Source organism: Brachyistius frenatus, unplaced genomic scaffold (assembly GCF_029030835.1).
Source record: "Brachyistius frenatus isolate BFR_SWC_R1_liver_20210118 unplaced genomic scaffold, ASM2903083v1 Contig_123, whole genome shotgun sequence".
NCBI classification, from domain to species: Eukaryota; Metazoa; Chordata; class Actinopteri; family Embiotocidae; genus Brachyistius; species Brachyistius frenatus.
Genome location: NW_027210722.1, coordinates 1,082,621 through 1,095,093, shown reverse-complemented (window position 1 = coordinate 1,095,093; position 12,473 = coordinate 1,082,621). Strand labels below are relative to the sequence as shown.

Sequence of the window (12,473 nt, the reverse complement as noted above, 5' to 3'; positions counted from 1 at the left end):
GAAACATTAAAAAAACAAAAAAACATCTTTATAGCCCTGACTGTTTCATTTTTTTAATGTAGAGTACGGTTTCTCGCTACACTAACAAAGAAAACGGCCTTTAACTCGCCGGTTTCCCGTCGTCAGAAGCCGCCTCCGTCACGCTCACAGACGGACGTCGGACAAAACTGCTGATCAGCGGTAACGTTAAACATTTTTAGCACGAGTCTGTGACGTTTTATACCAACAAATGCACAAGTCAGTTCTCAGCAGAGTTCGACAAGGACTGGAGGGAGAACTTTCTACCGCCTCAGATGTAGACATAATGTACTGCGCCCCCTTGTGGAAGCAACAGGTTACTGCACCTCTAAATGACACCAGGTTTTAGTAACCTGTGTGTTTTATATGTTAGAACTGGATTTAGAGTCTACAGACAAGAAGGGAAATCAAATGGAAGACGAGGCTCGAAGGATGGAAGCAGAAAGATGACGGGACGTCTTGAAAAGACGACGTACGTCATGAAACCTGTGGGTTTCAACCCGTTCTCTTTCTACACAGTAGCCGGTGTCAGAAATGTACACAAGATGCCTTAAAATTTTGAGACGACACCTTCTGGAATTCATGTAAAAGCAGTTTGTCAGAAAATATTTAGTGTGTGTAAGATGATTTAGACAAACAATATCCACAGTGATGATGACAACATTTTATATTATTATCTAAAATATAAAAAAAACACTTATTTTTGATGCTGTATATACAGCTCTGTGGAAAAAACACCAACATTTTAGCCTGCTCAAAAAAAAATTAAGTTTGTTCATATAAATGAAAAATATAGATATATATTTTCAAAAAAATGTAGAGAACACAAAATAACAAAAACAGCTGTTTTATCTTCTGTAGTGACACACGACTAATTAGTTATTGATTAGTTTCACCTGTCCCTCGTTGACCTTCCCTCCCTGCTGTATTTAGTGTGCTCTTCTTCCCCCTCTGTCACTTTGTTTCAGTTCTTTTGAAACCATGAGGACACACACCACCCTGAACTGTGGCGCCATGGCAACAGGCTTCTCCAGCAGGCAAGTGGCTCTGTGGTGCAATGGCCAGCGCATTGGACTTCTGGTTAAATGCCAAAGAAGCGAATCAAAGGTTATGGGTTCAAGTTCCACCAGAGTCAATATTCAATTATAATCGATGCATTATGTCATCTTTGAGAAGTTAATACTGTTCCAGTTGTCACAAAAATGTGGGGAACTCAGGTGCTGAAAACTTCCTCAGGAAGGTTGTTGCTTCCTCCTGCTGCGTTCAGGAACACTCGCTGTAATTTTGGTTCATATGTAACATGCAGCTGAACTCGGACCGTGCCCCATGCTGTTTTGTGTTTAACATATCAGCATCTGAATGGATGATAGTGCTTTCTTTTAGAAACAATAACAAAAATGCAAAAAGATTTAAGAGAAAACATTCATGCAGGAGAAATGCGAGCATGTCGTGTTAAACAGCAGACGACGTCCGGCGACACAAACAGTGGAGTTAAATGACGCCCAAGTTTTCATAGATGACGTCATCGAGAGATTCATCTGTTGTGGTCCCGCTGGCGGAGGCAGCAGAGGTGGAGGAGGAGGTGTTGGGAGATGAAGAGGGACCAGACAGTGGCGCCGTCTTGTGGACCCGAGCGTAGAGGTGGGTGAACGGGTCGGGTTTGGTTTCACTTGTTTGAGACTCTCTCTCTTTGTGGCTTACGGGTTCGGTGTAGATGGGTTCACCGTCTGCAGAACTCTTTGTTTCTCCTTTGGTCAGGGGGGCGGTCCGGGTCCGGTTCCGGTCCATGCCGATGCTGTCGTACACCTCGGAGTAGACCGGATCCGGGCAGCGAGGTGCAGCGGAGGAGGCGGGAGGCGGAGGAGTCACCGGTTCTCTTGAACTCGGGGGTATGAGAGGAAGAACGCTGGCCGGGTCGACGTACTGAGCGGTGCTCGGTTGGGGTTTCAGTACCGGCTTGAGGCAGTCGACTGGGTCGGCGTAGATGGCGTCTGATTGGCCTCCATGATGACCTGCAGACGGGCCGTCGTGTGTGGGGACCAATGGGAGCGGCATGAGGGTGATAGGAGCTGGCGGCGCTGCAGCACACTCTGACGGACCGACCGGACCCTGCTGAACCTCAGCGCCGTCCTCTGGCGTCGGCAGTCTCCTCACCTGCGTCCTCAGTTTGTCCTCCAGGATGGCGGCCATGCTGGTCAGGTCTGGGATCTTGGGGAGGGGAGAATGAGCCCGTATGTTGGGCACCATAACTTTCTCCCCGTCTTGGTTCTGGTTGCCTGAAGTCTTCCGTCTGATGGTGCTCTGAATCAGGGAGAACATTGTCTCAACCTGCTGTGTCTCAAAGATGAAGGTCCCGGGACCCGAGTCGCAGCGTCTGCCGGCTTCGATGGTTAACGCCAGCTGGAAGACAGGAGAGGTGAGAAGATATAAAACCATCCAACGCAAACATCACTGTCAGATTTCTGACCTCGTGAAACTCTAAAGAGAGCTGTTTGTTTGGGATACCTTATCTTTTCCGTATCGTCTCAGCAGTTCGTACGGCCATTCTCTAACAGTGTTCTTCTTCTGTGGTTCTCTCAGCACCAGCGCCTCTTGTCCCACCTGCAGCCAGTACGACCCCTGCAGGCCGCAACGAGCCGCTGCATCAGACCTCTGAATCACAACCCAGAAATCCGGGGCTGAAAAGGACCACAAGAAATCCTTTTATTAATTACGATTTAAATAAAACAGAACGCGTTTCGATCATTTAAAGTTAAGAGTTTTGACATCATTTTACAACAAAGGTGCCCGAAGAGATTCAGGAGTTAACACCCAAAGAGGTCCTGAACTTTAGAGGGATTTTTAACACGTCATCTTGCACAACGGTTCAGGATGGAGGACTCACTGACGTTTTGAAAGTGAAATGTAGTCCCATTCTTACCCTGTATTTGTGGATGCACCGACGAACTGTGTTTACAGACAATGTTTTTCAGAAGTGTTCCTGAGCCCATGCAGTGATTTCCTCACGTGCACATTTTAAATGACACATGTAGACTAATGAGATTTCTAGCAAATATCACTGTCTTAAACTCAGATTTGGTTCTTTTTTCTGACAGACATTTGAAAGAAATGTAATTTTTACAATTTGTTAATAAATGGTGGAATTTGGGAATTTTGTGGGGGTTCGGAGGTTCACAATGTGCCAATGAAGGAATTGAAAAATGGGTAAGAAATGCATTCAGAAGAGCAGATCTGATGATATTGAGATAAAAGAGGAACCTGAACAGAAGAAAACACAGATATCAAACATATAAAAAGGTTACCTTCATCTGCGGAGGCGTATATCTGGTTCTCCTCCATATGAAGCTGACTGGAGGCCGAGCCACCTCCTCTCTGACGGAGACACAGAGAAGAAAGGACCAAAAGGATTTCATACACCAGTTAGAGGATATCAAGCAAATATATGCTCTGTCCGAATTTGAAGGCAGCAACACTTTTCAAAAGTTAGGACGGGGCCATGTTTACCACTGTTTTGCATCACCTCTTCTTTTAACAACACTCTGTAAATGTTTGGGAACTGAGGTGACTACATGCTGGGATTTTGAAAGTGATGAACCTCTCCCAATCTTCACAGCTGAGACTCTGCCTCTCTGAAATGCTCTTTTTATATCCAATCATGTTACTGATCTGTTGCCAGGTAACCTAATTAGTTGTGAGATGTTCCACCAGGTGTTTTTTTTTTTTAGGGTAACACAACTTTTCCAGTCTTTTATTGACCCTGGCACAACTTTTCAGAAACACGTTGGTGGCATCAAATTCAAATCAAATGTTTCTCATAAAATAATACAATTTGTCAGTTTCAACATTTGATATGTTATCTTTGGTGTATTGTAAATTAAATGAGTTTACATTATTTGTGAATCATCGAATTGTGTCTTTATTTCCATTTTACACAGCGTCCTAACTTTTTTGCTAACATGTTGTACAAACTCATAATTAAAGTGACCATAAAGATGCTTTATGACATCACTGTTGTGCTCTCACCTGGAAGGTGCTGTGACACAGTTTGTCCACCCAGTCCAAGCACTCGTCTTTGAGAGCAGCGAACACCATCGTCCTGTCCTGAGTCTCCACACAGAACGCCGACATGTTCTCCTGCAAACAGCACAACCAACAGCGTGAAGCAATTCTTTTAACGGACACACGGGGAACATCAGAAGAGCAGCAGAGAGGCTGACCGTGGGGCACGCCTCGGCGTTAGGGGGCAGGCGGAGGACGCTGATCAGCTCGCACAGTCGCACCACCTTCAGCTTCCTTTCCCCGTGAGGCTGGTGGTGTCGCCTGGTGTCCCCTCCTGCAGCGCCTCCTGGAGGATCCAAGATACAAACAGGCACAGACAGACGGTTACAGTTGACTCAGCAGGTTCTGGAAAACACTTGTGCAGATGATTTCATTGAAATGAAATAAGTGAGGAGTTCAGGCTCCACACTGATGAGAAACATGGAGCTCAGTCAGTAAACTTTCCTTCTGCAGTGGTTGCATTGTGACAAACTTCCTGTAAGGTGGAGGTGCTAGGGGCATTTTGTCTGAATGTAGCCACAAAGAGAACCTCAGCATTACATCAAGAAGCTTTAAAGGAGCTCTGAGATAAAAGTCTGTCATTTTGGATCATAGACTGTATATAAAAGTGTTCGGAACTGCTGGGTCGGAAAAATGATGCCGATGAAGAAGTGCCTTGAGTTGCAATACCACCGAGTGCCACTAGAGGTTGGCTCAAAAAGCCTCCGGCTCCATAGACTCCCATTCAACTTCTCATAAAATATAAAGTCAAAAAAATTCAAAAGTCACTCCTTCTTATTAGTTTTCTGGCGGTCCATCTGAAAATAATCCTGTTATTAATTACAAAATAAGCTTCAGAAACATGTGTTTTTGGGGGGGCGTGTCTGTTTCATTGACAGGCCTGTGGCGGGAAGTAGTATCATCGGGTTTCCAATCAGATCAGTCAGATCCATCGCTCGCTCCTCCCCCAGCTTGTCCAAATATGGTCACTTTCTGCTCCAAACCGCTCCGAACTAGCAAGATGGCGACGGACAGAATCTGAACTGGAGGTTTCTTAACGGCTGTTCACAAACCAGCGGGTGACGTCACTGCTGGTTGCCGCTTGGTTGGAGCTCAGTGACCCGCTGAGCCTCCGTCACCTGTCGGATACCAGTCAGCGTCTTACTGCTTCTCCAGGAATCCTCCAAGTCAGGAGAACAACATGCTGAGAACTAAACCAGGAGGTGGAAATGAAAAAGAACAAAACTCCACCAACATGTGAAAACAGGAACAAACACTAGAGGGCAGCAGTTTCACACTCATGTCTGCAGTGGGTGTTGTTTAAAGACGGTCAGTTGATGTTTGGTGGGTGCTCTTCAGAAAACATGTCAAGTCAGATATTCAGTATGAATAACGTATTCTCAGTCCCAGATTTGTTTTATTTTTATTCATGAAATCTCAAATTTCCTGGAAACAGTCGGTGAGACGAGTCGTCTCTCTCCCTTAAAGAGTCTCTCCGTCTGAGGGAGGAAGTTCCCTCCTCGTCATGAAGTGACGAAGAGTCCGGTAGACTCGCTGCCGAGACACTTTCAGGTCAGTACAGTCTGTCACACACACACACACACACACACACACACACACACACACACACACACACACACACACACACACACACACACACACACACACACACACACACACACACACACACACACACACACACACACACACACACACACACACACACATACATACAGTGAGGAGAAGACGTCCGCCTTCTCCTGAGTGGACCTGCTCTCCACCTCCTCCTCTGATGACTGACTCATGTGACTCTGCTCAGCTCCTGTTTTCATCCTGGAGCTGCACTTCCTGTCACTTTTATGTCCTCTGGATTATTTATCATGTTCACTTCATGTAAAACGAGCTGCGGTCACTCCTGCATGTGAGGTCAGACCGAGACATTGAGAAGATGCTGAGTTTTAGTAACACTGTGTCACACACACACACACACACACACACACACACACACACACACACACACACACACACACACACACACACACACCTCCATGACTCTCGGGTTGCGAGGAGCACTGATGATGCTCCTTGGAAATGGAGTTTTAACATCAGCAACGTATCCATCGTTCAGCTGTGACAGATCTTCCTCTCCTAAGCATCATCATCATCATCATTCCCAAAAACCTTTAGAGAAACTTCTATTACTGGTTCATAACCACCAAAAATGTTTTGTTCTTCTCCTTCAGGATGTTTTTAGAGATCCAGATGACACTTCAGAGGGAAGTCGTCTGTGCTGTGTTCAGGTTCCTGCCTTAGAGGATAATTTGGGGCGTTATGTGTTTATAATTTTGGACGTTTCTATCAGAAAAAACACAAGGAGCCAACAAAGTTAAAGAAACAGGAAGCAGACGGAGATTCAGTCAGAGTGAGGAGGCTTCAGAGACCTGATGAAGACTCACTGACAAAATGATCTGCTGCAGCTTCAGATGATGCAGAGCTGCAGCTGAGAGGTTTTTAAAGCAGGTTCAGGAACAGCAGAGTCACAGAGTCATCGAAGTCTTTCTGACTTGCTGATGGAGACACAGACGGACTTTGAACTGCTACTGAGAGGTTTAAAAACTGTCCTCTCAGGCTGAAGGTCAATAAAACAGATAAATGTCAGTTTTAGGAGCTGATTTGTTGTCAGAGACCCTGAGATGCTCCTCAGTAGGTTGTGACCCGGTTACAGAGCCGTGTGTGTGTGTGTGTGTGTGTGTGTGTGTGTGTGTGTGTGTGTGTGTGTGTGTGTGTGTGTGTGTGTGTGTGTGTGTGTGTGTGTGTGTGTGTGTGTGTGTGTGCGCGCGCTCTGTTTCAGACGGCTACAGCTGAGAGGAGGAGAGATGTTGGACCGAGTCCAGCCGCCTCCCTCTGCTTCCTCGCCGCTCGCTGTCTGACGGCATCTAGCTGACACTTCCCGCAGTCCTCGCAGAGCCAAGCAGCTCCGAGCGACTCCCTGTTCCTCGAGTTGGACTGAGGTCACCGCAGAGTCACCAACACAAACAACCACCGCCCCAATAAAACCAGGGCCGCTCTGACCTTTGAACCCCACAGAGAGACAGGCTTACCTCCCGCGTACTGGATCTCCAGCCGGCCCGCCGCGCTGCTGCTGGAGGGGAACAGAGACAACCAGACCGGCTTCCATTTCTGACCGGAGACACAGACAGAACCAGACCACAGGTCACAAACAGGAAGTTACCTTTGACCCCTGAACACGCCCCCACCCCACCCTGGAACTGGTGAAGTTTCACACAGCGACGGTGTTACAGGGAGGCAAACATTAGTCACATCCTGCTTCATGCAGGTACAGGAAGGACAACCCCACCCCACAATCTCCCCTCCTACACACACACATATACAAAATAAAAAAGGGAATGCAATTCTGGGATTTTTTTTTTTTTTTTTTTTTAAGTGTTGCTTTAAAAAAACACAAATTCAATCGATCGCCACAATATTTGCAGCAGCTTGTAATGTTGCTTTGAGCCCCGTGATTGTTCTCAAAGTTCAACACAAAAAGAAAAACAGATTACAAGGCAAATATTTCTGTGATGTGCAGCAGGATTATTATCACAGGAAGTTACCACATATTACTCTTTATCAGGGAGGTGGGAAAACAAAAAACTCAACTTCCAGTTGTTGTTTTTTTTATTCCTGCAATTTTACCGCAAAAAAACCTCTCTTTAAACTCCACAAATTCCATCACAGTTTTTGAAAAAATCAGTCGCAAAAAAACTCCTGAATGGACTGAAAAATATAAACAGAGTTAGTTCATTTTCACCTGTATTGGCTTCAGTAACATCTGTCTATAAAACATCTGCATACATGTGGACACAAAAAAAGAATTCTAATAAAAAAAAAACTTTTGCATGAAGTGTTTGTTAACCAGTGACACGTACAGCAGGTTGATGATTAATAATCAGTCATTTTCTTTTCTGATATGAGTGTGTGTGTACTGTGTGTGTGCAGTGTGTGTGTGTGTCTGCAGGAATGTGTGCAGACTCTGCTGTGTTTCAACTTGTTCATTTGGATTCCTGAAGTCTCATCTACCAGCAGTTGAAGCAGCTCAAATATTTTCTCTCTGTTGGTCTGAGTGAAACTAAAAATTCTCTGATGATCTTTATTTCTACACTCAGGACACTAAACAGGGACACTCGCAGCAGTGACGGTGTGTGTGTGTGTGTGTGTGTGTGTGTGTGTGTGTGTGTGTGTGTGTGTGTGTGTGTGTGTGTGTGTGTGTGTGTGTGTGTGTGTGTGTGTGTGTGTGTGTGTGTGTGTGTGTGTGTGTGTGTGTGTACTCACTCTGCCTGGTTTATGTGGCTGCAGATAAACCTTCCCTGATTTAGATTGAGAGTCCATCGAGGAGGGAGACGCTCATCAGGACGACACGCAACTGAGAGGTGGAGGTTCTTTTTCCTTCGGTGAGCAGGGAGGACGTGGGCGGTGCCACGGAGACCTTCCTGAAATATGATCTCCCACCTGGCACGCGCTCTTGTACACAGAGGACAAAGTTCAGTCAGTAAATAATCAGACATAAACAGCAGACGCTCCAACTGAACACTGAAGAATAAATATTTTATATTCTGTTTCAATCAAACTGCAGCTGATCAGACTCATTGATCATCTTCTGTACAGACGTCAGATCTCCTCGAGTTTCTTTCCTTCCATTGAAGCAGCGTTCAGACGATCTGATCTGAGCCAGCAGACTTGAGAGTGGACGTAGTGAAGTGAAGTGATTTAAGTGTCTCAAGCTGCAATACCACCGAGTGCCACTGGAGGTCGGTCCCAAGAAGCCTCCGGCTCCATAGACTCCCATTCAACTTCTCTCGTGAAATATAAAGTCAATAAATGTTTTCCACCAGCTATTTCAATGTTGTTAGCTAAAGTCACTCCTTCTGATTAGTTTTCTGGCAGTCCATCTGAAAATAAACGTGTCATTAATTAGAAAATAAGCTTAAAAAAGACGTGTTTTTTTTTTTTGTCTGCGTGTCTTCATTCAGTGTTGAAAACACAGATCGTCCTGTTTGTGTCTGTTTGGCCTCATTTGGTCCTCAGCTGACGAGCTGAAGGACGGGAGCTCTGAGAGGACTGACAGAACTCTCTCCTGTGAAATCCATTGCGACCTGTCATTGATCTGGTTTGTCCTCCTCGTCCCAACCATCAATCAGCTCAAATAATTAATTCAACTGTATGAATTAGACCGGTGGGTCAGCTTTCACAAGGCTTTGAAGTAGTGAAAGAGTTCTCCAACCGACATGTTGGGAGTAGTTACAGATTATTTATCCATTTATAATCAGAACCTTTGAGACAGCTCATTGAAATAGAGTGATTTCTGTGTTTCAGGGTTTTCTGTACCATTATAACACTGATGTGCAGCACCAGCTTCAACAACAGCTTTGTTTACCCACGACTGGCAATGATTGTTATTTTTATCGCAGACAGAGTATTCTTTAATAAATATTGTGATGATAAAAGCGGATTTTTTTTTAAAGTTAAATAACCACCCACCGCTACGATAGCATGAGCCCTCCAGGCACCCGGGAAACCCGGATCATCATATAGAGCAGCCGATGACAGTACAACACCTGTAATACCCCTTTCAGGCCACCAGAGGATCCCGTGAAACATGACTAGGTTCACTCGAGAACAGCATGTCAATGTCACTGTTTTGCCTCACGGATGAGCAAAAAAAAAACGCAGTCACAATTAAGAAAGATAAAACACGTGGTTCTGGTGAGGCACCAGAACTACGACCTGTGTCATGTGACAGTGTCATGTGATGTGCGTCTACTTTTCAAGCTGGCCGTCTCGCTAACACGCTGCCCTCTAGTGGAGCGACAGCTGTATTACATGCTCTAGTGTGACACCAGGTTGGTCGTGTGATGGTGTCTGGGAGCTCTGGGTAACCTCAACAAACCAATGAGAACCCTCCGTGTGGGTCGTGTGACCTCCTCTCGTTACTGATAAACCATGTTCTTACTGCCAGATTGACAGTTTCTGAGCCAGGACATCACATGTACAATTAAAACCTCCTGCTCCGTAATAATTGCAATCACTTCACCTCATTTGTTTACGTGACCTCTCGCTGACCTCGCTATAACATATGTACCGTGACGACCTACTAACGTATACGATCACATACGGCTCCATATGAAGCCCATCTGTGATGTCTGTTTCTAACCAGTGCGCTGATAGTTAACTGCTGCAGCCCCCGGGAAGCCGGCTGATCGGGCCAGGCCTTAATTCTCTCAGACAGGTCAGCATGGATGAAGAAGACTCTTAAATCACAGCCCCATTTAGACACTCGTAGAAAAAAAAATAGCTTAATTCAAGGAAGAAGAGCTGAAAGTGCCTCTTCTGCTTTAAAGCAGATTTGACAGCCCGAGAGTGAGCAGACCGACGACAAGAAACTCTTTTCCCCGTTTTGCTTACTGTCTGCTGAAAGATGCAGAGTTTATTTTAACATCCCTCCTTGGGCCTCGCTAATGAAACAGACAAAACATCACTGCAGGTTGAGATGTTTTTCCTTCGTGTCAACATGGTTTGCAGTAAACTCCTCGGCGGTGTGGCAAATAAAATTAATGCTGCTCCACTTCAGGAGGATCCGTGCTGACAGGTCGGGGCGGTGCGAGGCCGCCGAGGATCTCCGGCTGCGCTCGGCTCCACCTACAAACGCACCGTCCTCCTGATTTAGACGCTCGCAGGCTGCTGGGGGGCAACAAGACCGCTGATGACAACCGCACACAGCCCGCAGCTACGTGATAAAGGTTATTCAAAACCTCCCGGATGGAGCGTACGAGCCTACCTGTGTGAGGATCAACCAGCAGTGACGTCACCCGTTGGTTTGTGAACGTCCGTCATGAAGCCTCCAGTTCAGATTCTGTCCGTCATCATCTTTGCTAGTTCGGAGCGGTTTGGAGCAGGAAGTGACCATATTTGGACAAGCTGGGGGAGGAGCGAGCGGTGGATCTAAGTGATCTGATTGGAAACCCGACGATACTACGTCCCGCCCACCAATAGCTGTAACCTGACTGCATCACAGGCCTGTCAATCAAATAGACACGCCCCCAAAAACACGCCTTTTTGAAGCTTATTTTGTAATTAATGACGGGATTATTTTCAGATGGACCTCCAGAAAACTAATAAGAAGGAGTGACTTTAGCTAACAACACCGAGATAACTGGTGGAAAACATTTAATGACTTATGATTTCATGAAAGAAGTTGAATGGGAGTCTACGGAGACGGAGGCTTTTCGGGGCCAACCACTAGTGGAAATCGGTGGTATTGCAGTTTAAGGCACTTATGCATCGGCCTAATTTTTCAGACGCGGACGCTACGAACACTTTTATATACATCTGTGGTGAGGATGTAGCGTGTTAATTTTGAGGTGACTGTTGGTTTAATAATGAAGGGAGAGAGCAACCGACGAAGAAGCACAACCTACGATCCGCTCAGCGCTTCACTGTCAGCCAGAGAATGGCCCAAATGAGGGTCGTCCCTCCCTCGGAGGAAGGTCACCCACTCACACTGAGAGCGTGGAGCGCCGGCTGTTCGTCCGTCTAACGGATCGTGACTGCTTGTGTCTCGTGGCGGATCGTTCAAAGAGACACCCACAGTGGGGACCGGTCGTGTGAGACGTGTGAAATAATGTGTGTCGCTGGTGAGAGCTGCAACAGTGATTAACAAACCAGGGCAACAACCAGGATCTTAGTCATGCTTAGGTCAGAAGTCCTCTCCGCACCCCCACCCCCACACACTTACAGGCACGACAGTAAGAGGATATACGGGGGGGAAACTGTGAGACACAAACCTCTTCAAACTGAATAGCCATCACGTAGTCTTCCGGTCTGAAGAGTGAAGACGATGCAGAAGTGCCTTAAGCTGCAATACCACCGAGTGCCACTAGAGGTCGGCTCCAAAAAGCCTCCGGCTCCATAGACTCCCATTAAACTTCTCTCATGAAATACAAAGTCAATAAATATTTTCCACGAGTTGTCTCGTATTGTTACCTAAAGTCGCTCCGTTTTATTAGTTTTCTGGAGGTCCATCTGAAAATAATCCCGTCATTAATTAGAAAATAAGCTTCAAAAATGTGTTTTTGGGGGGCGTGTCTGTTTGATTGACAGGCCTGTTGTGCAGTCAGGTTACAGCTATCGGTGGGCGGGACACAGTATCGTCGGGTTTCCAATCAGATCACTCAGGTCCACCGCTCGCTCCTCCCCCAGCTCGTCCAAAAATGGTCACTTCCTGCTCCAAACCGCTCCGAACTAGCAAAGATGATGACGGACAGAATCTGAACTGGAGGCTTCATAACGTTCACAAACCAACGGGTGACATCACTGCTGGTTGACACGTATTTACAATAAAAAGTAAAAAAAAGATTGTG

At 46.1% G+C, this 12,473-nt stretch overlaps 1 protein-coding gene across 1 annotated transcript; it reads right to left on the bottom strand.

Moving 5' to 3' along the window:
- Positions 1–1,509: 1,509 nt before the first annotated feature.
- On the bottom strand, positions 1,510–8,455 carry dok1a (docking protein 1a). Its single transcript, XM_069713905.1, has 7 exons — positions 8,389–8,455; positions 7,158–7,236; positions 4,236–4,363; positions 4,042–4,152; positions 3,321–3,390; positions 2,524–2,696; positions 1,510–2,418 (listed from the first exon to the last, which is right to left on the bottom strand). The coding sequence occupies exons 1-7, from the start codon at positions 8,443–8,445 to the stop codon at positions 1,510–1,512; spliced, it is 1,527 nt and encodes a 508-aa protein (XP_069570006.1). The 5' UTR covers positions 8,446–8,455.
- Positions 8,456–12,473: the final 4,018 nt, after the last annotated feature.

Excerpts from the sequence above, each read along its gene's own strand:
- dok1a (XM_069713905.1), bottom strand. The coding sequence starts at position 8,445 with ATGGACTCTCAATCTAAATCAGGGAAGGTTTATCTGCAGCCACATAAA. Across the intron at positions 3,391-4,041 it reads TGTGTCACAGCACCTTCCAG|AGAGGAGGTGGCTCGGCCTC; the intron begins GTGAGAGCACAA and ends TGTCTCCGTCAG. Across the intron at positions 2,697-3,320 it reads ATACGCCTCCGCAGATGAAG|CCCCGGATTTCTGGGTTGTG; the intron begins GTAACCTTTTTA and ends GGTCCTTTTCAG.